A 26,629-nucleotide genomic window follows, 5' to 3' on the forward strand; every position below is an offset into this window, starting at 1 on the left:
CTATCCTATAATCTAGAAAGGGCCAAAGGAAAAATAACACAAAGACCATTTACATCATGAGAGGAAGAAGATATCTTAAACCAATGCCAACAGGAATCAAACGTTACTTTAACAACAGCAACAGTCAAAAATACATTGTTTTTTTTTATTGTTTTTTGTTTATTGCTGCCATTGTTAGAATCCTGACTTCTTTTAATATCAGAGACAGACAGATGTCTGTTATTAAGTTTTGAAAAAAGAGGGCTGTGTGAGAGAAATGTTGAAATTTTTTTCTTTTCCATGGACAATATAAACATAGTGGACTGAACTGTCCTTGGCTGGGAATTGAAACCGTATTGTAGTCTCAGCTTGTCAAGTAAGAACTTACCTCTTTTTTTTATACTAACCACATTATGGAGTTATTAAAACAAAACGAAATAAAAAAAACACCTCCCCAACCACCTAATACAAAACACAAACACAACAAAACCTGGAAGTGATGATATTGGTTTCAAATTTTGGCACAAGGCCAGCAAGTTTGGGGAGGGGAGAAGTTGATTACATCAACCCCAGTGTGCAACTGGTACTTATTGACCCTGAAAGGTAAAGTCAAGCTTGGTAGAATTTGAACTCAGAATGGGAAGACAAACGAAATGGCACAAAACATTTTATTTTGCCTGGCATAGCTGACGGATCTGGATCGAAGGATATCATCAAAATAATGCAACCACTGAAAGGATTCTAATTAATAAACCAAAACCAGGAAGGGCTGTAGAAACGTTGCCAGATCAGATTGGAGCCTGGTGCAGCCTTCTGGCTTGCCAGTCCTCAGTCAAACCGTCCAACCCATGCCGGCATGGAAAGCGGACGTTAAACGACGACGACGATGATGATGATATATTTAGAGAAAGATTTTTTTCAAAAAGTTAAGATTAAGAAAAAAGTTTTTAGTGAGTAGAATGGCACTAACCTTTAGGAAGGAATTTCACAAATTGTGTGTAGGCTTTAATAAGTGTGCAAAGCCTACACACAATTTGTGAAATTCCTTCCAAAAGGTTAATGCCATTCTACTCTCTAAAAAGGCTTTGTAAATCTTAACTGTCTGAAAAAAATCTAATGTCTAACACATTGATAATCACATCACCGGCAAAGACGAAGACTATCACAGTCGTCTCCCTTAATCACTTGTTTAGACCTGTAATTACTCCCCTTGTTTCAGATTGACGAGATGAAAGGCAAGGATTCAGAAAGACGATCGACCATGTGTTTTGTGTTTCACGCAAACGTCATTCTGTCATGCATGTCCCTTTGTTGTGTCCCATTACATACCTGAATGGACGTTTGTTTTATCTGGAAACTAAAAGATCATTAAACCAAAACTTTCCGCTAGCATATTATTATTATTATTATTATTATTATTATTTTAAGGCAGCGAGCCTATAGAATTGTTACTGCGCCGGACAAAATCCTTAGCAGCATTTCGTCTGTCTTTATGTTCTGAGTTCAAATTGCGCCGAGGTCGATTTTACCTTTCATCCTTACGGGGGTCGATGAAATAAGTACCAGTTACGCACTGGTGTCGATATAATCCACTAGCCTCCTTCCCCCAAGGCCTTGTGCCTAGAATAGAAATAATAATTATCATTATCCTTATTAATTGCCTTGATGCTTTTCTCTGGCAGATGTTATACTGACACCATAGCAGAAGAGCGAGCCATATCAAATGGCCAAAGGTCGTTTGAGTCATTCTTGCCTCAACTTTCAAACACCTTCTTTAGAATCCTTTCAGGAACTCAACTGTGGCCATGCTGCAGCATTACCCTCCAAGTGTTTTTAAAAAATCATTTATATCACTCCCACTACTATTTCATATTTCAGGGATCTCTGTTCAGCAAATGTCCCAAATCTTGGTTTGATATAAAAGGACATGGCTAAACACATGGTATGTGTAACCATGCAGCCATGCACATACACGTGCGCATGTGTGTGTGTCTTACTGAGTCCTGGACATTTGCTGTATAATTGTAAACGCGGATCCTTCATTTGTGGTATTCTGTGAAAACATGTCTGGTCATAGAAAAATATTACTTTACTTGGAAACAGGTGAGGGTTGGTGACAGCAAGGCCATCCACCTGTACAAAATCTGCCTCAACAAATTCTGTCTGACTCATGTAAGTATGGAAAAGTGAACATTGAAACAAAGATGGTGATGACTGGTTGATTGATACAAACAAACAAAACACACACAGTCGAGGCACATTCTACATTATATTAATGACCAAACGGTGCCGCCTTAGTCATAATTAATTTTTAAAGTAGTTTGGTCACATTATAAAAGAAAGAAGCAATCTCTCTCTCTCTCTCTCTCTCTCACACACACAAACACATGCACACACACACAAACAAATGCACACACACACACACACAGAAGGAGAATGTAGGGGCGACACAGACAGACAGAAGAAAATGAGTCAAAATATATTTTAGTTGTCTCTCTTTTCACAGGTAAATTCATGGGATTTTTAACAAGTCAAACCTGTTTTTGTTTAGCTTAGTTGAAAACTTCAGATAAAAGGGAGATTTGGTACAGACTTCTCATCTCCATTCTAAATGGCATAAATTAGTTCATCCTGTATATCTGACTGACTTTGAAAGCGGTAGGGTAGTATTCGAGGAAGATTTGACTGCAATTTCTTACAAGCCAGACAACCACATAAAAATGTCCTTCCTTGATCAGAACAGAGCCAATGCTATACAACAACAACAGCAACAACAACAAACACTCCATTGTGCTGTGAAATAGATTTAGACAAAAACATGCCAACATACAGACATGCAAATAAGTTTACGAGTTATAATATAGACTGCATTGATAAGCATACACACATGCATGTATGTGCACATTGGTGTGTGTGTGTCTTGTATGTACATGTATATATACATATATGTGAAGTGTTGGTGACCCAAAATGAGCAGCTGGTATACATGAAAATGGTTGGTATTAGAAAAAGTATGCACACATAGAAACCATGCAGAAGCAGTCAGTGGGGGCCAAATGGAGACCTTGGATTCACGGGATTCTGTGTCAACATGTCCAACCCATGACAGGATGGGCTGGACACATTGGCAGATATATGAATGTAGGTACAGCAGGCATGGTTGTGTGGTTAAGGACTTCAATTCCCAACCAAATGGTCTGAGGTTCAAGCCCACTGCGTGGCACCTTAGACAGGTATCTTCTACTATATTTCCAGACTGACCAAAGCACTGTGAGTGGATTTGGTTGACAGAAACTGAAAGAAGCCTATTGTGTGTGTGTGTGTGAATCCATGTTTCTTTGTGTGAGTGAGTTTGTATTTCTCCTTTTCTGTATGCATAATCACTGGCTGTAAATAAATGCCTTGCAAGCATCCAGCCACAGAAATCTTTGCCCCAACATACTCTCGTCTGACCCATGTGATCATGAGGAATGATGATGATGATGAAGGTGTATATGATTTAATATATTTCTGTTATAGCTGTAATTTAATATATGCATATATGGACTGTAAAGATATAATGTATGCATGAGATATAATGTATGCAGTGAGAGGCACAGGGTTGAAGAGTCAAAGTGTTTGTCTTACCCGAACTGCTATCAGGTTGGCTGGCATAAGCATTTAGGACAGCTGTCACAATGAATATTATTAGAGTGACAACGATCACAGCAATCTTGGCAGGTCTGTGTTCCAGCATGTTGGCTGCAAAAGAAAAAGTATTTGAGTTAAGCAAAAGAAAAAGTGAGAAATGATAAGAGAAAAGTCTATTAAAAAGACCCTTAAAAAAATGAAAAAAAAACAAGGATCTTGAAATATATTGAGTCCGATAATACCTAAAAGGACTTGGCTTGAAAGCAGGTAATTTTAAGGGAAAGTCTAAGTCAATCACAACGACCCCTATGCTCAAATGATACCATTTTATGATCGGAAATGTCAGTTTTATATAGACATATGTATGTATACATGTATATATACACACACACACACACACACACACACACACACACACACACATATATATATATATATATATACACACACACACAAACACATATATATATACACAAACACATATATATATACATACACATATATACATACACATATATATACATACATTTATATACAAATGTACATACACATATATACACACATATGTACACACATATACATATATACACACACATATATATATATATACATACACATATACATTATTTACATGTGACGCATATTTGTCCTCATCTTGTTTGTCATGAACACAACGTTTCAGCTGATATACTCTCCAGCCTTCATCAGGTGTCTTGGGGAAATTTCGAACCTGGGTTCTCATTCCTAAGGTATTTATTGATATTATTATTATTATGAGTGCCATACCCCAACCAATAATCTACAAGCCTCCACACCCATGTACAGAGGTGCGTGAACTGTATGAACACTTTCTACGATACATATTATGCGACTGACTTTGTAAAACAAACACATTTCAGTAAACTCTATTTCGGTTGATGCTCTAAATTGAGAATCTTTCTAAGACTTGTCTTGATCGGTCTCCTATTCAACCAACACTCACAAGCCGCATGCTGCGTAATCATTATTGCCTTATTGCACCAACAATTTTAAAAGATGTCTATTCTCTGTAGATAGGAAGGAAATAAAACCAAAAGCAACATAATCCTGATCAACCAGGAGCTAGTCAATAAGTTACATCCTAATTATTTCCCCTTAATTATGTTATGGGAAATAACTCACTAATAAAAGCCAAATTGAAAGTAGAGTTCTTTCCCCTGAAAATATACTATGATATCGAAGAACAAAATACTTCTATTAGTCCGTTCGATCTGCTAAAATAACAGTTGAATCTAAAATTGCAAACTTGTTTTTAAAAAGAAAATAATGCATCTTATGATGTATTTCCAGACAGATTATGCTTTTAAATATAGTGATTAGACTGTCACGGCTGACTTAAAGGTTAGCTGCAGCAACAAGACGATTGTAAACTGCGGTTAACTACCAGAATTCACAAGGAAATGACGTGGGTTTAACCATTCGTAATGTTTAAAGTGCTTCCTTACAGGGACACAGGTTCACACGTTTGGTAAGGAGCCATTAGTTGATGATATCTACGTCAGTATTTCCCAATATGTAATCATCAATTTTGAAAGAATGAAAGCCAGTCGACGCAAGCGTGATTTGAACTCAGAACATAAAGGGAACTAATCTCGTTCGTTTATTGGTGGGTGTTGTGTGTAGGCGGTGTTGAAAAGTAGAGCAACTTTATTCCATGAAAATTATCGCTTAACGAAAAATCTGGGAGTGGAGGAAGGTTGGAGGGAGGGAGGGGATAGGTGGACTTATGGAATTTTATTGATAAGGGGGAAGAGAAATATGATAGGTATTTCTGTGTGTATGAGAGAGAGAGAGAGCGACAGAAAGGAGAGAATATGTGTGTTACAGGTATATACACACACATGTAAATACATAAACTGGCACTCCGTCGGTTACGACGATGAGGGTCCCAGTTGATCGAATCAACAAAACAGCTTACTCATAAAATTAACGGGTAAGTGGCTGAGCACTCCACAGACACATGTACCCTCAACGTAGTTTTCAAGAAGACTTAGCGTGACAAAGCTGGCTCCTTGAAATACTGGTACAACTCATTTTTATCAGCTGGGTGGACTGGAATAACATGAAATAAAGCGTCTTACTGAAGGACACAGCCAACCACCAGGAATCGAACTCACGACCTTAGGATCTAGAGCTGAAGACCTTGATCCACGCACTTTCACTTATTCTAAACACATATGTGTCCGGTGAAGCAACGAGTACTCGTGGATGTTCCTTAATCTCTATATAATAACATTCTAAGTGCCTTTATGTGTGACAGATATGTTATTTGTTTGGAGGAAGCGATGTGTTTATTATTGTCGTTCTCCTATGACAAACTCCAACGAACATCAGATCTGGTCATGGAGTGAAACGAACGTCATGTTCTACCCCCACCTAAAGCAAAAACAGTAATCTTTACTTCTCAAGGAGCAAACAATGTATTTAAATCGTGACATTCCGTCGGTTACAACGACGAGGGTTCCATTTGATCCGATGACTGGAACAGTCTGCTCACGAAATTAACGTGCAAGTGGAAAGAATTAGCAAATGTGACAAGGCTGGCCCCTTTGAATTACAGGTACAACAGAAACAGGAAAAAAGAGTGAGAGAAAGTTGTGGTGAAAGAGTACAGCAGGGTTCGTCACCGCCCCCTGCCGGAGCCTCGTGGAGATTTAGGTGTTTTTGTTCAATAAACACTCACAACGCTAGGTCAGGCAATCGAAACCGCGAGTCTGCTGCCCTAACCACTGGGCCATTGCGCCTCTACAATGTATTTAAATAATGGCGACTATAACAATATCGTGACAGCAGCGGCAACAGCAGTAGTAATAGTAGTAGTGGCTGCAGAAGCAGCAGCTTTCATACGTGTAATTCAAGTGTAGTTGGAAATGTATTTTCATGATTAAATAATAATAATAATAATATTAATAATATTAATAATAATAATAATAATAATAATAATAATAATAATAATAATTATTATTATTATTATTATTAAATCGTAGTTGATGCGCTGGAGAAGCCAGAGCCAAAAGTTTTAAATGAGTTTGAATTTGTTCAATTCATTCTTCGTTGTGTGGGTGGGCACCGTTTTTCTCCCCACCCCAGAAAGATGGCGTGGGTCACGTGAAACACAAAAACAAAAAAAAGAGAATCAATTAATATTCTTCACAGCCAGCATTTAGTTGTCCCCCCCCCGTCCTTTTTACAGTGTTCAAATCCTAACAGAGACAACTTTACTTTATACCTTCTGTTGTGATGCACTCACGCACACACAAGTGGGGACACCCACCCTTCTTCCAACAACCAGTGCTATGTATATTAAAGATAATTCAATTAAATCTTGTATTCTTTGAAATATTGACATTGTGCTCGGGGAATGTGTAAAAGTGCCACATGTTTGCTTTTACTTCATTTTATTATATTTCTGGGTTAACTTAGAATCGTCATATTTGTGTAGACTAATGCCACACCTTAATTCCAAAACCTATCCTTCCTGCTTTCCTGTCTTCCATCCAAAATACCTCCTTACCTCTATAAATACCTTCCCTGTCTACTCACATAGCCACACACCTAATGACCTCTCTCCTTCTCTTCCTCCCTCCAACATACATACAAAGGAGTTCTTCCCAGAATGCTAGACATCTCTCCTTTCTGGCAACAAAACAATTGCTGCTGCTGCTGCTGTTATTATTCGGGATTGCAGGACAGTGTGTGAGAGAAAACCGTGATGTCGCAGGGGAGAAATGTGTCTGCATGGATGATGGTGTGTTTGCGTTTAATGATTCTGCAAAGAAAATGGCTTGGAAATGCCATTATGAAAGACTGCTGAATGTAGAAAATGAATGCACGGAGGAGAGTCTGCTAAATGTTAACCGAATTGAGTGACCAGCTACCCAAATTGACAGTACCTTGGTAGATAAAGCAATTAAGGGCATGAAGAGGTGGAAATCCCCCCCCCCCCCCCGGCCAATTGGGAATCACTGTTGAGATGCTTAAAATATCTGCATTATGGCCTAGTTACCCATATTGTAAATCACGTGATTCACAAAGGAGTCATACCTAATGATAGGCACCTGCTACAAAGGTAAAGGTGATACCTTAGATAGAAATAATTACAGAGGTATCAAATTGCTGGATCAGGTGATGAAAGTAACAGAGAGAGTCATAGCCCAACCAATTAGGGAGAGAGTTAATCTAGATGAGATGCAGTTTGGTTTTGTGCCAGGGAAACACACCACTGATGCTATATTTCTGGTGAGGCAGCTGCAGGAGAAATACCTAGCCAAAGATAAACCTCTAAACCAAATTGGTTTCTGTTGACTTGGAGAAGGCTTTTGTCAGGGTCCTCTGATCTCTTACCTAATGGTCAATGTGGAAACTAGGGATAGATGAGTGGCTGGTGAGAGCTGTACAAGCCATGTATAAAGACACTACCGGTAAGGTGAGGATTGGCAACGAGAACAGGGAAGAATTCAGGGTACAAGAAAGGGATCAGCAAGGATTGGTCCTAAGCCTCCCTCTTGTTCATCATACTCCTCCAGACAATAACAGAGGAATTTAAGACAGGCTACCCCTGGGAGCTTCTCTATGCTGATGGCCTTGTTCTTATAGCTGACTCACTACCAGAATTAGAGAAGTTGTTCCAGGTATGGAAGCAAGGTCTAGAATGAAAGAGTTAACCTAGCAAAAAGCAAAGTCTTAGTAAGCAGGAAGGCAGACAAATCAGACAAGTCCCTCCAGGTAGACAGCCCTGCTTGATCGGTGGAAAAGGTGTGGGTAGTAACTCTGTAAGATGCACCCAGTGTAAGCTTTGAACACATAAAAAGTGCAGCAATATCAGAGGAAGGTTAAGAGGGGAAATAGCTTTTATGTGTGGAAGATGCACAGGTACAGTAAACGTTGAAAATGTGCAGAAAATAGATTCCATCAACTGCTAGGTGGATAAGCTAGAGGTAGTAGATAGCTTCCGTCGCCTAGGTGATCAAGTTAGTAGTGGAGGTGGATGATCTGAGAGCATAGCTGTCAGAATAAGATTAGGCTGGGCAAAGTTCAGAGAGCTCCTACCTTTGCTGGTAACAAAGGGCCTCTCCCTCAGAGTGAAAGGCCTGTGTGTGAACAGCTATGCTACATGTATGTATATGTGTATGTATATATATATATATATATATATATATATATATATATATATATATAGAGAGAGAGAGAGAGAGAGAGAGAGAGAGAGAGAGAGAGAGAAAGAGAGAGAGAGAGAGAGGAAGAATTCACAAAAAAAACAAAAAAAACAAAAGATGAAGACAGGTGATGTAGAAAACAAACAGATGTATTAGTGTAACGTTCAGGAATTGAAAAAGTCTTTAATGTTTTGAGCCTATGCTCTTCCACAGAAAGAAACAAGACGAGAAAAAAAATGTGTGTCGTTGTTAGCGATCTATCATGGCGAATGCCGGACAGATGATTCACACAGGAGAGTTAAGAAGTAGGGGAGATAACAAAGTGGTAGTGATCCCAAAACGAGGGTGCGCGTGTGTAAGAAAATGTTGGTGATCTTGACGCATGCATGTGTGTATGTGTAGGTGTGAAAATGTGGGGATGGGAATTGGTCAGTGCTGGTGTGCGCGTGGTAGTGTGTTGTGATATGATGTGTTGTGTGGTATGGTGTAGCGTGGTGTGGTGTTGGGAGGTGGGGGAGGTGAGAGTGAGGAAAGCACTGGTGGGGTGTGGGTTAGGCTGAGGCAATTGGAGCCTGGTGCAGTTCATCAGATGACCAGCACCTGCCAATCTGTCCAACCCATTCCAGCTTGAAGAACAGATGTCAAATGCTGATGATGTGATATGTATGTGTGTGTGCGTGTGTGTTTGCGTAATAAAATAACCCTCGTTATTTTTTTTTATTCTCACATTTCTATATAAATTGTTTGGAAATCTCCCCACTCCCTGAGAATAAAATAACCAAAGACAACTGAACTCTCATTGCCAATGTAAGATTCTCATCTCTTCAACTGACGTAACACGCACACAAAAAACAAAACAAAGCTTTCTCTTCTCATTGTTTCTTTCCCATCCTATGTTAGTCACCTAACCAGTTACACACACACACACACACACACACACACAACATAACTATTATTAATCTATCATAAAGGTGTTACTAATAAAATAACTGATCTCTCAAGCTACTTTGTTCTTTCTTTTAACAATAATTTATAGAATTTGAATAAATAAATATGTAAACATAGAAACAAAGATCTGAAAATGACAAAGAGAAAGGGAAGTGATGTAAGAAGCAGAAAACAAGTCGTGGGAATTAGGTGGGGAAAAGAATGTGATTTCTGTGCAAGTTGTGGGAAATTTTTTGCTGAGTTTTCTTTAAAAGTGAAAAACACACAGAGAACCTTTTAAAGTGTATTCAAAGAAGGAAATTTCAATGTCAAATATTTTGGCTTTGATCGATTTCATAATCTGGGATGAAGTTTTCTCTTTAACTCTTTAATGTTTTCTCTTTCTTTTGAAAACAGTTTTAAAAGGCTAAAAAGTGTGAGAAAAAGAAATTATCTCAATGTGACGGGTACATTGTTAAGTTTGCCACCCAGCCACGTGGTTTCAGGATGCATGACATCTTAGGCAAGTATATATATATATATATATATATATATATATATATATATATATATATATATATATATATGTATATATATATATATAATTTTTATTAGTATTTGGCAGAAGTAACAGAGTGACTTAAGCACTGAAAGTTTCATGAGCTGGCACTCAGATACACAAAACTCTCAGCTCTTGAGTCACTCAGAAACTTCTGCCAAATATTAATAAAGCATATATACATGCTCTTTCTCTCTCATGTTTTGAATTCTATTTTCCTGTTTACATTGCCAAACCTGCATAAGTGTGTGTGTGTGTGTGTGTGTGTGTGTACATCTACACAGAAAAATCTTTCATGTTTCATACAGCCCCTGGTGTAGCATTAGTGAAGTTAACTAAATGCAGACACCATTATCATGTGTTTAAGGTTTTTACTACTATTATTTTTTTTTTCCGTTAGCATCAAGTTTGCCCCTGTAACATTTAACTAGAAAGGTGAATTGGTGTAGGTTCTGCACCGTGCGTGTGGGTGTATGTGTGTGGGTGTCTAAGGTCTACTTGTTTTGACATCATGCAATAATTATAGAAGCAAATGTCACAGTTATACAAACATTGTCCCTGTCTCTCCATGAAAACATGACCATCCATCAAGAAATATTATCTTGACTGGAAACTGGTGAAAGCCAGCAACAGGAAGGGCATCTGATTAAAGAAACAGAATCTCCTCTCCACCCCCACCCACCCCGACATAATTCTTGCTGATTCAAAGCATTCAGCAATGTCCTCAGTTTCTTGTTTTAACCCTAAAATAGATTTACCTTGGCAGATTAATCCTTTCTATATTATTCTCCAACATTGGTGTCAACAAGATAAGAAGGAGCTTATATAAGAGGCTCAGTTATATAAGCAAAACCCCTTATGAAGTGATTTATTCAATGCGACAATGCTCCACATGTCCAATCTGTCACTTTGGATGAAAGGTCATAATCAAAATGATTTTTCTCTCCGCCAAATAATGTTTATATCATCATCATCATCATCATCGTTTAACGTCCGCTTTCCATGCTAGCATGGGTTGGACGATTTGACTGAGGACTGGTGAAACCGGATGGCAACACCAGGCTCCAATCTAATTTGGCAGAGTTTCTACAGCTGGATGCCCTTCCTAACGCCAACCACTCATCATAATTGTGTTAATGCTTGAATTGAGTAGGTATTCAGTACAATGTCTTATCAAGAAGTGGCTGTAAGGAAGATAATTTCAGAAAGCCCTTGAGAGGTCAATAAATACAAAGGTCTACTGATCTGTTGACTGATTGATTGTTTGTGGTGATTGATCAGATATTTGATAAGAAGTTTGGGAAGCTGGAAAGCCTGAATATCAATCCTGTTTGATCCAGTCTGTGATGACACTCTAGCTGTAAACAGGACTAGGAACATCTGTGGATCTAGAGTTAAAGAAGTGTCTGCAACTTCCCAACTTGACTCTCATAAAAGCCTTTTTGAAAGATTAAGGGGACAGATTCTGGGCTCCAACCATGGCATGTCTTGAGCCTTTGTTCTGCTCTTGAATTATTTGCTTCATTTTGAATATGCTTTGGTAATGAGATTCCTAGCATGGATCTTGCCATGGCCCCTTGTGCCGTAGCCAATCAATGCTCTGTCCTCTTCATAGTAACCCACATCTCACTTGTGTCTCACTTGCCTAAGACATGCAATGGCAGATCATAAAAGACAGAGGTTAGGGTTAGAAAATGCACAAAGCAGAATAAATTAATTTTGCTGTAAGAATATAATACTTCTCCTCTAAACAGACTGGGTCCAACATCCTAAGATCCAACCTTGCCACTCCTTTCTTAGTTTTCCTATTATGATGATGACCTTCTCCTATTATCATACACACCACCACCACCACCACCACTCACAGGCTTCAACCATATATACATTGTACTACAAACCATTGCAGTTACTCCTTCTATATATCTGTTAGAAATAGCAGCCAAGTTTAAAGAAAAGAAGGGAAACAGTTTATGCTGTCTGGACACCTCTAAAAGATGGGATGGTCATGGCTGGAATGCCATTGATAGTATCTCTACAGTCTCACACAACTTGCTAGAAATAGCAGCCAAATCTCATTCAAATCAAACCTGCACCATGTTAAATTAGGAAATCCAAGATATTTCTAAAATAATGGGATAGCCATGGTTGGAATACTTTTGATCCTAATTCCATTCAGTGAAGAACAGAGAACTGCAGCTAAACAACGGCACCAGGTGATGCTTCCTTGTTTAATTCTTTTGTCAGCAGACTTCCATTGAAAGACTCTGCCTTTGTTTTATTTCAGTTTGGGAATAATGAAGAATTTTATTGAAACAACTGTCATTATTAAACTGGTGCCTGGGACATAATCTAATGTGGAATTTTATTGAAATGGTTTAATTTAGATCACTTTAAAGTAGGAGATTGGTATCACAGGACCCGGAACACTCTCAGGAGTGGGATGGTACTGTAAAAGTTTAAGTAGCTTGCCTGGTTCACTGTTGCTAGGGTGATCCTGGTTTCTTGCAATGAAGATTCAGACTGTACTGAGTGATCCTCACTCCCACCCCCACCCACATGAAATACAACCTAATAAGGCAATTAATTACACTAAACAATTAGGAACAATTAAACACAAATAATTATTTCCCTCCTCCACCACTTCCTTTCCTATCAATACAGCAGCAAATAAGTCTGAGTTTGCTGATTGGTTGTTTTTATTTTGATAGGAGGGGGGTGACTTTGGAAAACTACATCTATCTATATATATATATATATATATATATATATATATAATACACACAAATGTGCACACACATACATGCATAGACACATGCACACACAAATACATGCATACACACACACACACATCACATACACATACAGCTATGTATGTGTATGTATAAGACACCGAGGAAGAGTGGAACGTAGCATTAAGTCTGGTCAATTTGGTATTTTTGTTTCAGCAAAGTCAAAGGAGGGGAGTGGAGAGGTGGAGTGGAGGTGGTCACCAAGTAGTGGTAGGGTGGGGTGAAGTGGATGGTGCAGCTCTGAGAGAGTGGGAGGAAGATGTGGAGGAACTTGTCAACAGTTAATGACAGGGATTTTCGAATCAGAAATTCAGTTGCTACGTCAGTCAGTGTCCCAAATTAAATACAGTTGTAATTAGAACCTTAATTAGTGCAACAGTAATTAAAGATTTCTAGCAAAAATAGCAATTCTTTTCTCTTCTTTATTCAATTAGAAAAATAAAGAGACAGAGAACTTTGTTTCCAATTCTGTTTTATTATCCATCTTCCTAATCAAAGAATCTTATTGCCAAGGGGTCGGCATTCTGCTGTGTTGATGGAAGCAGTGATGGGTGACAGGAATGGTCAAACGATGAAGGAAAGGCCCAACAATAGCCAGTTTCATGCACCAATATTCTGACCTCAAATCCTAAATCTGAATTTTGGGTGGCTGTGTGGTTATGAAGTTTGCTTCTCAAACATGTGGTCTTGGGTTCAGCCCCAATGTGCAGCACATTGGGCAAGTGTCTTCTGCTATAGCCCCAGGCTGACCAAAGCCTTGTGAATGGATCTAGCAGACAGAAACTGAAGGAAGCCCATCATGTGTGTGCGTGTGGGTGTGAATATGGAAATTTGTGGGAGATTTAAAACCAAAGACATTAATACAAATAACAAGGAGCAGAGAAGTCAGCGTAACAGGTGCGACAAGAATTTCGAACACGTTGATTAAAGTGGCAGAAAGATTAAAGAGTTAAGGAGAGAGAAGAGGAGAGGGGGAGGGACATGTACAAGGACGGGGGGGGGGATGGATCCAGGATAAGGTAGTGGTCAACTGTTGGTGGTGGTGGTGGAGTTGAACAGGTGTAAAGTATTGAATATTACTTAAATAGATTGAGAGGGAGGCAAAGAAATAATTGCTGGGTTTGTTTTAGGGTCCCAGCACATGCTTACCCTCTTTTTGTGCAATCCCACCTAAAACTACCTCTGATTCTTTGCGAGAAAACCCTCTCTGATTGAAGGTATTTGAGGTCCTTGAGGCTAATACATGGCACAAACATCTGCTTAAAACCGAGAAAGAAATGTGGATCTTTTTACTAAATGCAAACAAATTCTTTCCAGAATTTATTACAAACACACCAACATTAAGAATATGGCCATGAAAGAGTTGGATGCTTAACATAGAAAGAGGTTTACTGAAGCATTAAGCATATCAGGAAAGAAAGTGAATAAAAGATCTGATAAATAAGAAATAATAATAATAATAATGTACATGGACAAATATTTCTGAGAGAAGTGAAGGTTGTTGGAGAGGAGAGTTGAATAAGAGCCGTACAAATACCTGGCTAGCACTTGTCACACACACACACACACACCAATCAACAAGACTGGTTAGTCTTCAATTCTAACATTAGGCCTTGGCCTATATTCCAGAACTGACCAATTTGTGATTAACATTAAGATCCCCCACCACCACCATCAATAACCTTCAGTTGTAAATCTCCCATGGAAAATAATTCCTGTGAACTCATCAACATGACAAAAAGCACAAAAAAGATCTCAGACTTGCATAATTCTTTGTAGGTACGGGTGTGATAATAAGTTTGCTTCCCAACCACATGCTTCCTAGTTCAGTTCCACTGCATGGCACCTTGGGCATATGGCTTTCATCATTGGTCTGTTGATTTAGTGCAGACCCATGCCATCTAAACATCAACAGACTCTGGATAATGTGATAATGATGGTCTACGTTAGCAAAATATATTTTTTGTGAAGTTTAGAAATTTTTAGATGTCGATGGGAAAAGGAAAAAAAACAATGAGAAGAGTTCTTTTTTGATTTTTCTTACAAGGAATTTTAGCTTTTCTTCTTTTCTTTTTTCTTTGGCGGTTTGATCTGAGGGGGAAAAAAAAAAGACTGAATTTAGGGTCTCCGCTGAACCTCACGGACTAGGGAGACTGACGTAGTGGGTTGGCTCCTCTGTGTGGCCAGCCGCATTGGGGTGTCTCTCCTTTGAGTTCAGCGACCACACGAAAGTGGCCTTCGAGTACAGACCCTACACCCCACTGGTTCAATTTAGGTCCCTTAAAACAACGGCACACCCGACTTTGTTTCCTCATAACTTTTTTGAAAGATGGATATTTTTTAATATTTTCTATAAATAACTTTAAAATGGAGTATATTACAATTATATCAATTTAATACAAAAAAAAAAATGGTGGACTCGCACACTTACTTTCTGACGCATATCACAAAATGAAACTTGAAATTTCGAAAAACATTGTGATGTGTGTCAATAAATATACATGCGAGCCCACCTTTTTTTCCCCCTTTCGTATTAAATTCCGATTTAAGCATAATCTACACCATTTGAAAATTTCATAAAAAAAAATATCCATATTTTTTAAGTTATGAGGAAAGAAAGTGAGGGGGCGGAGACTTGTGTTGGTATGGCAAAACAATTAGATGTGGAGAGAGAGAAAAAGAAAACACGGCTAGATGAGACAAGCCAACGAAGGACCCTATATCTGATCGCTCGACAGGCTAGAAACAGCAGTCAAATCTCCTTCCGTCTCAAAAAGGAGAACAGACACACTGGTTATATAATCTCCAGTCGAGATGTTCGTTGTTGGAAGTGGAGTTAAACAACAACAACAACAACAACAACAACATGAGCAGGTAGAAGATTTTTATAGAGACGACGTTCTGAGAAGGAAGGTCCACGAAAAGGTTTAGTAGGAACCCTGGAAGAGAAACCGTTTACTAAGTTATATAAGACTGAGACGAGGCTTAAATAACAGCACGTGCTGTGACTTAGCACAAATCCTTGCCCTGACATGTCTCTGTTACGTAACACGCATCGATGACACATTCCAAGCCTGTCCCATGCACGGCTAAAACATTAAAAGTGCAACAGCATTCTTTCAACCTTTTGAAAGTTTTATAGAAGCCGTAGGGTTGGGCGTGGCCTGGAGTTTATAGACACCGTCAGAGATAAAAGCTTAATAGTTTCGTGACACTATCTTCGAATGTGTGGTGAGGGAGGACGTGGGAAGAGAAATCATTTATTAAGCTATATAACACCGAGACGAGTGTCGATACTTAGGTTATATAAGAACTTCAAACGTCTAACTCTAGACCACACACACACACACACACACACACACTTCTGTAGATTTCCAAAAACATGGATCTCAGAGCTATCTGCCTTTTTTTTTTTAAACGAGATCATATTTCGCTACTTTCGCAATGCCAGTCCTAGCACCAACGGCATGAGGTCAGTTCAGACAGCCTTCGAATGTTGCATTGTATCACTCACACAACATCTGCTGAACATTTCGTGCATATTCAAAAGTGAGAGCAACAACATCTTCAGAGTTGGAGAAGGACTCCTGTGCCGGTACTCTGAGGATACAACTGTCTCATGTGACTCAAAGGAGGCTGAACTGGCCTACGTAAACACAATCTCGGAGGAGAAGCAGGCATCGCGCCAACAAAAAGCAAAGCATGGGTACATATCCTGTAAGCTAGAGTATAACAACAGCATTGACAGGAAGAGTAGTTTCTCTTGGATCTGTGATACCTACATCCCCCCTCCCCGAAGGGTATGTGTACATTCAGGTATGAACAAGCAAATCTACTCATATCATAGCTCAGTCTAAGCCGAGCTCTGTATGTCATTATCAAAGGTTCAGAGTGGGCATGCTGTGTGCCTTTGTCGTAATAGAATTCCTAAGTTACAAGTCAGTAGGTATTATAGTTTTACAGACATTTTGCTTATCCACGGATTGCGGGATTAAAAATGACTTATTCCCGAAATCCGGAACATGTTATAAAGTTAATAAAAGCTTATGACTTTCCCGTGTTATTTCTTACAAATAACGGATAAGAACCTTAGCGTGTTCTAACAAAGTCTGAAGTTCAGAATTTGAGGGGAAAGGATACGCGTTGTGCATTAGGAAAACTAAATTATGCAGCTATGCCTATGATACCTTTGGCTAGAAGGTGGTCCCCTAAACTGAGCCTAAGTATTTTTTGCAAGTGCGCCCGCGTCTGCGTGTGTGTATGTCCATATGTTTTTAGCGGAACTGCAAAGAGGTTTTGCAGTTTTGGGTGTTGTGAATAAACTGCTTCCACCATTGTTACTTCTCATTGACTATATAATTTTGTAACGGCTCTCGCCCGAAACATGTTTCCCTGTATTATGTAGCATACACAGGACCAACCATTGAAGTTGGTGAAATGATTTTGATACCCTGACTTTAGAATGAAAGTTTACAGAATTTAAAAGATATTTAAAATGGTTTCAAGGTGAGAATATTTAGGCCACTGTTGGTGACGTGGGTTTTTAATTATCTTAGCGACATAAGGTATTTCACTGTATGCTCCATGTGGTAGAGTAGACAGTATGTTGGCGTCAGTTAGACGGCATTCGGTTGTAGAATGTGACATTACAGTGACAACTTTGTGTGTGTGTGAGTGTGAACACATTGGAAAGATTGTTTGAGCTCTCTTTATTCCGCTGTTGATGTTTTCCGTCTTATTACTTCTGTAGAACAGAGTCAGAAATTATCTAACATGCCATTTCTAGCTCCCCACTCATTTCACCAATGCATCTGTGTCTCTGCTGTCAACTATAATTCAACCAAACTTGAGATGCACACACACAAAGGAGCATTAAAATTCAGGATAGGGATCTATTTTAAAACGGGGGCACCAGTATTTTCTTAACGAAACACTAACGAAACACTTTGAAACTTGGGACACTGGTAGAATGTGTCATATAAAACATCTTTTACTCTTAGTCTTCTTAACAAAAAAAAAAAAGGAATTCGCAAGTTATTCCATGTTAAAGTTGTCGTATTTCTGTAATTTCAACCAATCACTGACGTCTATTCAGCTGAATAGAGTTACTGCTGGGCAGTCATAAAAATGTTATTCCCTGTGACATATTTCATCCGGTTTAATCGTAATTTATACACATATATTGTTTATATAATAAATTACGCTGTGCGTATCTATGTGTGTAACAATTTTAGAGTTCGGATTCTAGAGTTAGGGTTAGGGTTAGGGTTACGGTTAACAGTCTAGTTAGGGTTAGGGGATTAATACGATATACACCGTTACAGCGCTAACTGTTTTCAACTGAATAGACGTCAGTGATTAGTAGAAATTATCGAAATAAGACAATTTTTTACATGAAATAAATTCGAATACAAAATTTTTTTTCTGTTCTATAACACAAAATAGATAAGTATACGAAGTTTGAAAGTCTTTCGGTACCAAAAACACTACATAAAACATAAATGAAAACTGGTGCCCCCGTTTTAAAATAGATCCCAGGATAGTTACACAGCACTTTGTCGTAAATGAATAGAGATGCAACGGTGCGGTGTAAAGCTTCTGGTCTAGATTATGTAACGACATTTTGTGTGTGTGTGTGTGCGGTCACGTACCGAGCTAATGTTTTACACTGTAGCACTGAAACCCGTTTGTAGCCTCAACTAACAAAGAACTTGTAAATTCAATTTTAACATATTTAATACAGAGAACGAATCAAGACGTTTTACTTAATAGACTCATAAGGAAAAGAAAACGTCATAATCTAAAATAACTATGGCCAAAAACGAGGGGGGAGACAACTTAGCGGTAGTGTGTGTGATTTTCCTCAACCTGGACGCAACATTGATTTTTCTTCTACTGAGGGACAGAGGAAAGGGAGGAAGGGGAACGAGGGTTTTTTTGGAGGGGGGGGTCCTTGTAATAAATAAACGTCTTCATTCAAACAGAAGGTCCGAGATTTATAATAAATTGGAAAATGGGAGGTTGTGACATTCAAATATTTTCGAAGACCGTGAAATGAAATGGTTCCAGAAATGTGAAATCCACCCGCGACTACACTCGTCCTTTCCCCACCACCAACACCATCACCACCACCACCACCATCATCATTACAATAAAGAATGCTACCACCAACATCGTAACAAGAACAACAATAGTGACAAACAATATCCCTGACAATACTAACTCTTTTAAATATCACGATGTATGGAGGAGAGGGCAGGCGATACGGCGTCGGTGGTGGTGGTAGTAGTATTTCAGGCATTTAGTAGTAGTGGTGGTGGTGGTGGTGGTAATATTTCAGGTATTTTCGGGGAGAGGTCAGAAAGGGTCAGACTGAATTAATTAAAAGACAAAGGAGTCAGTCAGATGTGTCAGAATGGGAAGATAAGGGACATTCCGAAACAAAATAGTCGGAAACTATCTTGCCGGCTAAAACAGCCTTACCTTCTGCTATGTTTTACGATTTTGCACCAAAAAATGTCAGGGTTGCTCCCGCTTTTCGGTAATCTTTTAGTTTTTACATTCTTTTGAAACTTTTTTCTCGGATCTAAAGTTTTTAACATCTGAGATTACGATTCTTCAAAATTATGCCAAACACTTATTTAATAAAAATCGAAAAAAAAAAAATGGGTGGAGCCAAAATTGCTAGCCATTATTTCCCCCCTTAAAACAGATTTAAATATTATCCGAAGAAATTACGGGGTTTTGGTGTGTTAGATCATTTCTGACTCTATTCTATAGGAATGCAGAGGATTATATTCAGAAAACATGAAGAAAGAGAAGTTGGTGGAATTGATTCTATACGACGGACTGAGAAAGAACGAGAAGCAAAGGATCGCAGGACATTGCAGGACAGATCGGAATCACTGTGTATTGCAGCATCAGTTGAATTAAAAGGGATTGGGAAATCCCTCTGGTGATGGATTGACAGAATCCGGAAAGCGTCGAAGATAATCTCTTGACATTTTGAGTTGAAATCCCGCCCACGACAATTCCGCCTTTCATCCTTTTCGGACATTGTGCCTGTGTCAGAAACAGCAATCTTTCGGTATTGGTACACGACGTCATTCACCCACACAACTTCCCTTCATGACAGATAAAGAGGCGAGACTGAAAAATAGGGTGAATGACATCGTCTCACAACGACACTCTGGAGACCAATACCGAAGGGTTGCCGAGATTATATATCTAGGACTACACGATCTAAATTGTACTTTCTTTTTTAAGGTAGCAAGGTATAATCTGAAGGAGATTTGGCTATTGTTTCTAGCATGTTGAGTTACCACATAAAAGATCTGTTGTTGGTTCAACCCTTCAACATAGTTTCTAGCTTAACTCCAGGTTTTGCCTTCTTAGTAGAGCATGACCTATAATCAAGACATTGCATCCAACCCATCCCTTTATGTAGCTCGGACTACATCAGGCAATGTGTCCTTCTTTTCATAAGTCGGTATGGTGTGGTTTGTAGGAGTTATGCTGTAGTTTCTAGTATGTACAGCCATAAAAGACGCAACCTCAATGACTTGTTAGCGAGGAATAACGGATGATAGGCTTCGAGCTGATATTCCAGTTCGCAGAGCAACCGATCGTCTCGCCCTCCTGCCTGACTTAACACCCCAGTGAGTGTATATAAATATACGCCATTGAATATATAGATATAAATAAACCTAAATGTGAGTAGTTTACAATCAGCAGTGATGGAAATGAATCGGGCGAGTTGCCGTTTCGACATATTTCTCAATTTTCTGTGCCAGTATCTTCATATCTATTCTATTAGCTAAAACCTCCCACTCCTAAACTGAAATTCAATCAATTCCGTCAGCAAACAGTTTTCACCAAACTTGTAACACTTTCTCGTCCAGAAAAGCTGTCTCCAGTCTCCACCAACACTATCATTATTTACATTACTAACAAGACTGTTTTCAAAACTATTTCATTACTGTTCAAACAATTACACAAACTCGATCGGATCGAAGACGGAACCTCAACGCGGTCGTTCGATCTGCTAGAAATAAATCACCTCAAATCATGTCCTTTCACAATAAAAGAAAGAAGCAACTTTTGCTCACCGCCACCGTCCTGGAGCCGCCGAACAAAATCGAGCTTTTGTTTTGTCTTTTTTTCTTTGTACTTAACATTAAAAATATGTTTTTTGTGGTGGTTTTTGTTTCATTATTTAAAAAATATATATATTTGCCTTTTCATTTCCTTCCTGAATGACGAAAGGAAACGTAAAAAAGCCACACTGAAAAAGTTGCCAAAATTCCAGAGAATGTAGCCGTTTTTTTCTTCTTTTTTTTTTTCATATCGTCAATTCCCTCTTTCTGCTAATTGTCTTTGCTTTTCTTCACTAATCAAATTATAATTTAATTATTTCTAAGTTTAAATATTTATTGAAATGGTTAGGAAAATGAATCATGTGCATTCCGGTTTGTAACTCACCGAAGAGCAGTAACAATCTTGTCCTTTGATTCAGAGTGGATTTGGGAGATTATATAACGAGTCCTTCCTTGTTGCAGTTGTTGAGCCACGCAACTCAACAGTGACAAAGCAGGTCTATGACCAACGGCATTCCAACTGTGACCATTCCGTCTTGTTTCTTTTTCTTCTTTTTTTAGACAGTGTATAATGGTGTAACTTGAGAGATATTTAGCTGCGATTTCTAGCAGAACGAGAGACCACATAAAAACTTCCTCATTGGTCAGATGTTGCTTTACTAGATTAAGATGAAAGGATGTGATTGAATTCATATCTTGAATTAGGGAGCAGAATTTCATGCAACAACATTTGGTTGAATATTGTTGTTGCTGATTAACGCTCTATCCCTTGATATCCACAGGATCTTTGATCCAAAAAGCCTTCCAACAGTGACCACCGTCCTTTCTAAGAACATGTAGGTTTCTTATTTTTGACGGCTGGGTGTGACTACATCCAATTGTTATTTCTCATAGGTTCTCAATCACGGCTAACCCAATGAAGGGCCGGCCAGACATAGCAGCCAAACTCCTTCTTCACATCCCTACCGTCATCAAGAGGTCACACGAAACATTGTAGTCCTAGATATCCCTAAGAAACAGAATGGCCAATGCCTTTAATAATAGATATACTCAATCACGGCTGACCTGGGGACAGCGACAACCACGGCAATACAGGCGTTTATTGAACTCCAGATCGGTCCCTACGGAACCGACATGATTAAAAGCGTTCCGACTATGACCAACCCGTTTTCTTTTTCATTCAAATATAGTCATTGCTATCTTAAGGCTTGGGTCCCCCGCGGGCAGTGCTGTCTTAAGGCATAACCACACTGGACGGTTGCCCAGGGACCTCACGGATCTAGGGATCCAATTCTGATATATGTATGTTATAGCTTGCTATCGATAGATATTTAGGGCTCAGTGCATTGATTTGCCTGGGGAGGCCTATGATGCCCCAAAGGCTGTCCTACCCACACGTCTAGGGGCTCGATATTAATTCTATATATAATGTGGCTGTCAATTAATGAATATTAGAAACCGCAGTGCATTGCTTTGAAGGCTCTGGTGTTAAGGCGGCCCTGAATGGAGTTTATTTAGGACTGCTTCGTTCAGCATGCCCCTCCTTTTACGATAATAACGTGTGACTATGGGAGACTCGGTTGCTAAGTCTAGCAGGTCGAGGGATCGTGTAGAAACTTTCTCGCTGGCTCGTTTACCTTTGCTTGTTAATAACAATATCAGGAAGTAAACACAGGCATTGTTAATCATAGCAGCACGGGTAGTACTGTAGCGCAAATATAACCCGTAACAGGTTTCATAATAAACATAAGGCCTTAACCGAGAAAGGGAAAAGCAAATTTCTCTGCCTCTCATCTCTAGAGGAACATCTTGTTCGAAGCGAATGATGCTTAACGAAAGTTTTAGCATTAAACGAAGGAAAACTGAATCTCGGAATTCTGGTTTCATCATCACTGGGCGAATCTGGTGCAATCACTGTTATTATATTGGATCAAACAATACCATCCTTAGCCAATATGTTTTAAATATAATTATATACTTTATGAAAATTATAGATTAAAAGATTACAATTTGTTTCTTGGTAGAAAATTTAGCGGAGGTAAAGAATACGCATACCACCCGTTTTCGGCGTAACCCTAATCCCAACAGTAATCCTAACCCTAATCCTAAACGCCGAAAACGAGTGGTGTTCGTATTCTTTACCTTCGCCCGAAAATTTAATAACATTCACGTTTGAATTTTCTTTGGTGTTTGTAACCGCAACACGAAAGATCGTTTGTTTTGGGACTCATCAAAACGGTAATTAAATTTAATATGTGTGTGTGTGCGTGAGCGCAAAAACTAAAATACATGTTAGTAGCATAAAGATCTTCAGTTGTTTGTGCCACTTTCCAGGTTTTCCTTTATTTTTCTGATGACATGGTCAACAACCTCAGCAGACTTTTAACCCTTTTTCTTTCTCAAAGTCAAAACTGAAAATTTTACGCCAAAACATTTTAATAAATACAGAAGAGAAAGAGAGACAGAGACAATCATTTCTAGTTAATATTATTACGATAGAGACGTAACTATATTATAATTTATAATCCATTACATTATGTTAGCATCTGCGTGTGTGCGATTAGTGGAGTGACTTGAAAGTTTGAAAGACGGGATCGATAATTAAAAGCAACACTTACCAAGAAATTGAAAGCTCCAGTCGACGATCAAAGGTTAACAAATATAGAGAAGAGGAATTATATAAATAAGGAGTTAGTGTGGTGGTATCCAGTTGATAAACTAGTTTATTAATCACTAGAAATGGTCTTCGGCTTCTGGTTTGTGAGAGACAACAATTAACTCTGTAAATGGGAGGATAAGCGGAGGAGGAGGTAAACGGAGATGTGGTGGTGGTGGTGATAGTGCAACTTACGCTCCCCTCTCTCTTCAACTCTTTCCTGTCTATTTTATTTTCATCTCCCCCTCCCAATTTTTCTTCTTTCTCTCATTCTCTCTCTATCTTCTCATGTCCCCCCCACCCTTCTTGTCAAATACGTATATATATATATATATATGTGTGTGTGTGTAGTTGTTCATATGTGCATAATTATCATTTCTTCTTTCTCTCTATCTTTCTTTCTTCTTCTGTGTTCTCTCTCTCTCTTTCTACCTCTGTCTATCTGTCTGCCTCTCTCTCTCTCCCTACATCCCGCCCTCCTCCTCTCTCTCTCTCTCTCTCTCTCAATATATTTTCTCGTCGCTCCGCTCGTGTCACTCAGTTTATTTGTCTGCATTCTTTCTCAATTTTTCCTTTCTCTGAGTAGACACGCACATGCACACATACATATATACATACACACATACATACACACACACACGCACATACAACATGCACACACACATACATGCATACATACAAACACATACATACATACATACACATTTGACACTCATATACCTCCCCCCTACCTTAAAATTTCCTCTTCCTTTCCACTCACCCCCACTTTCCCCCTCCATAAACGACTCCCGCCACCCGTCTACCCCGCTTTCTTCACTGAGTCCGGACAGAGCGGGACCAGATGACTGAATGATTGTGTTTTCATTGGCCAGAAAGAGAGCAGAACGGCTTTGATGGGGGACAGCAGAGTCGGCTAAATTTAGAGAACGTTGGTAGTATCGGGGTGGATGTTCGGGTATTATTTGGAGAGATAGAGTGGGGGGGAGCTGAAACAGATAAGTAAGGATAGAGAAAGAGAAGGGACGCGCAGAACTGAAATGTTACGAAGGAAGACTACCGAGGGAGACATGAAGTTTGTGACATTCAAACTTGTTTCTTCGTTGAAACCATTAATTCTCAACTGGTGTCCATAGGAGACTTTTAACAAATTTATCTACAATAGGCGCAGGCACGGCTGTGTGGTAAGAAGCTTGCTTCCCAACCACATAGTCCAGGGTTCAGTCCCACTGCGTGACACCTGGACAAGTGTCTTCTACTATGGCCTCGGGTTGATCAAAGCCTTCTTTCATGTACTTAATTATTTACTTATTGGGTGGCTCCTATGAAGACTGCTCTGGGCATTTACTTATGGAATACTGGAAAGATAAACATGCTATCTATATATTAATTATAAAGTATCAGAAAAAATAAAAGTTGTGTACAGATACACACACACATATTTAACTATGTGCACACACGCAAACATACACAAATATTTATACGTTATTATCGATATATTACAATCAACTCTTGCTCTATTAGAGTATTTGAATAAGATTATATTAATGTATCCGACTGATTAAAGTTCTATTTATATATTTGTGCAACTGAGGATAGCCCTGCATTCAAATTAATGTAATGATTGCATTGTTCAATTAAATGGAGCCGCTTGAAACGGTCGTAATGCATCACTTCTTGATATCCTGTTGCTTATTTTGATAATATATATATGTGTGTGTGTGTGTGTGTGTGTGTGTGTGTGTGTGTGTGTGTGTTAAAAATGGGGATGGCCGGTATATGGAATTACCTTAGATTTCCCGTCCATAAACGGTTAAGCTTTATGGCGTATCGTCAGATCCCAAAACCCTGTTGGCCCATGACCTCTTAAAATATGGAGGGGCAGATACGTCGCTTAGGCAGAGCGACTCTGATAATCTGGTGTTAGACCTCAGTATACATTTTGCACCAGAGGAAAGCGTTATGTCGAGTAGAGAGCATCATGATAAGAGATTAAATAAATGGCGAGGGAAGAGGAAGTTGTGTGACGAACATCATTAGCTTGAAACCGTTTCTGCTACTATAACATACAATGCACTTGAAGTTGAGTGCTTGCGTCACTCTGTGACTTCGACGGAGCTTCAAAGAGCACACACACCCACACTTATACACGCGCGCACACATGCACATACGTGTGTTTGTGTGTGCGACTGCGAGTCTATGTATTGAATATTTTTCTTGTTTATGCGTGAAGCCTGTGATTCCGAGGGAGGAAGCGGGGGTGCGTCAGCTTGTTGCATCGGCAGCATCAATGTAAAGCAAGCTGCACGTTGAAATGAACACTCTCTCGCGTGAGCTGAGGTCAGCAGGTGCTCAGCGTTCTCCGACAAACACTTCTCTATATCATATGTATCCATTTATTCACGCTTATCTGAAGATATTTTTATATATAGGCTGTAACACATGATATTCTGGTATGCATATATGCATTCCTGTCTTCTTCCTAAAGATAAACAAACGCGGTTATTAACATATAAATTTGTATTTAGCTCATACACGCACAATTACACACACACACATTTTTTATCTGACTATCTCGTTTTTTATTTGGTTTGTAAGATTCTTGATGTGAACTCGTGTGTTGAAGCAAATTTTGCTGTCATTTTTAAGTTTATCTCTACAGAATGACTCTAGCGTTCAGAGCCGGCACCGAGAGTTACGATGTTTCGTAAGCGAATACGTCTGTGTAAACAATGCGATCGAAGACAGGAAAGGTGGGAAATAAAAAGCGGAGTGTCGAGAAGTAATCCCCATGAACACCA

General features: G+C 39.0%; 1 protein-coding gene across 7 annotated transcripts in view; it reads right to left on the bottom strand.

Moving 5' to 3' along the window:
- Positions 1–26,629, bottom strand: part of LOC106877552 (uncharacterized) — a 66,661-nt gene that overhangs the window by 25,562 nt on the left and 14,470 nt on the right. For 4 of the 7 annotated variants that reach the window (XM_052975160.2, XM_052975161.2, XM_089338682.1 and 1 more), the window contains exon 2: positions 3,607–3,720. In XM_052975160.2, the coding sequence (XP_052831120.2) occupies positions 3,607–3,715 (109 nt within the window). In that variant the 5' untranslated portion in view covers positions 3,716–3,720. Of the gene's footprint in view, positions 1–3,606; positions 3,721–23,793; positions 23,958–26,629 lie in introns of those variants that run through there. The other 3 variants (XM_014926485.3, XM_014926486.3, XM_014926483.3) reach the window with 1 other exon arrangement.

This window comes from Octopus bimaculoides, chromosome 20 (genome assembly GCF_046866305.1).
Source record: "Octopus bimaculoides isolate indiv1 chromosome 20, ASM4686630v1, whole genome shotgun sequence".
Taxonomy (NCBI): domain Eukaryota; kingdom Metazoa; phylum Mollusca; class Cephalopoda; order Octopoda; family Octopodidae; genus Octopus; species Octopus bimaculoides.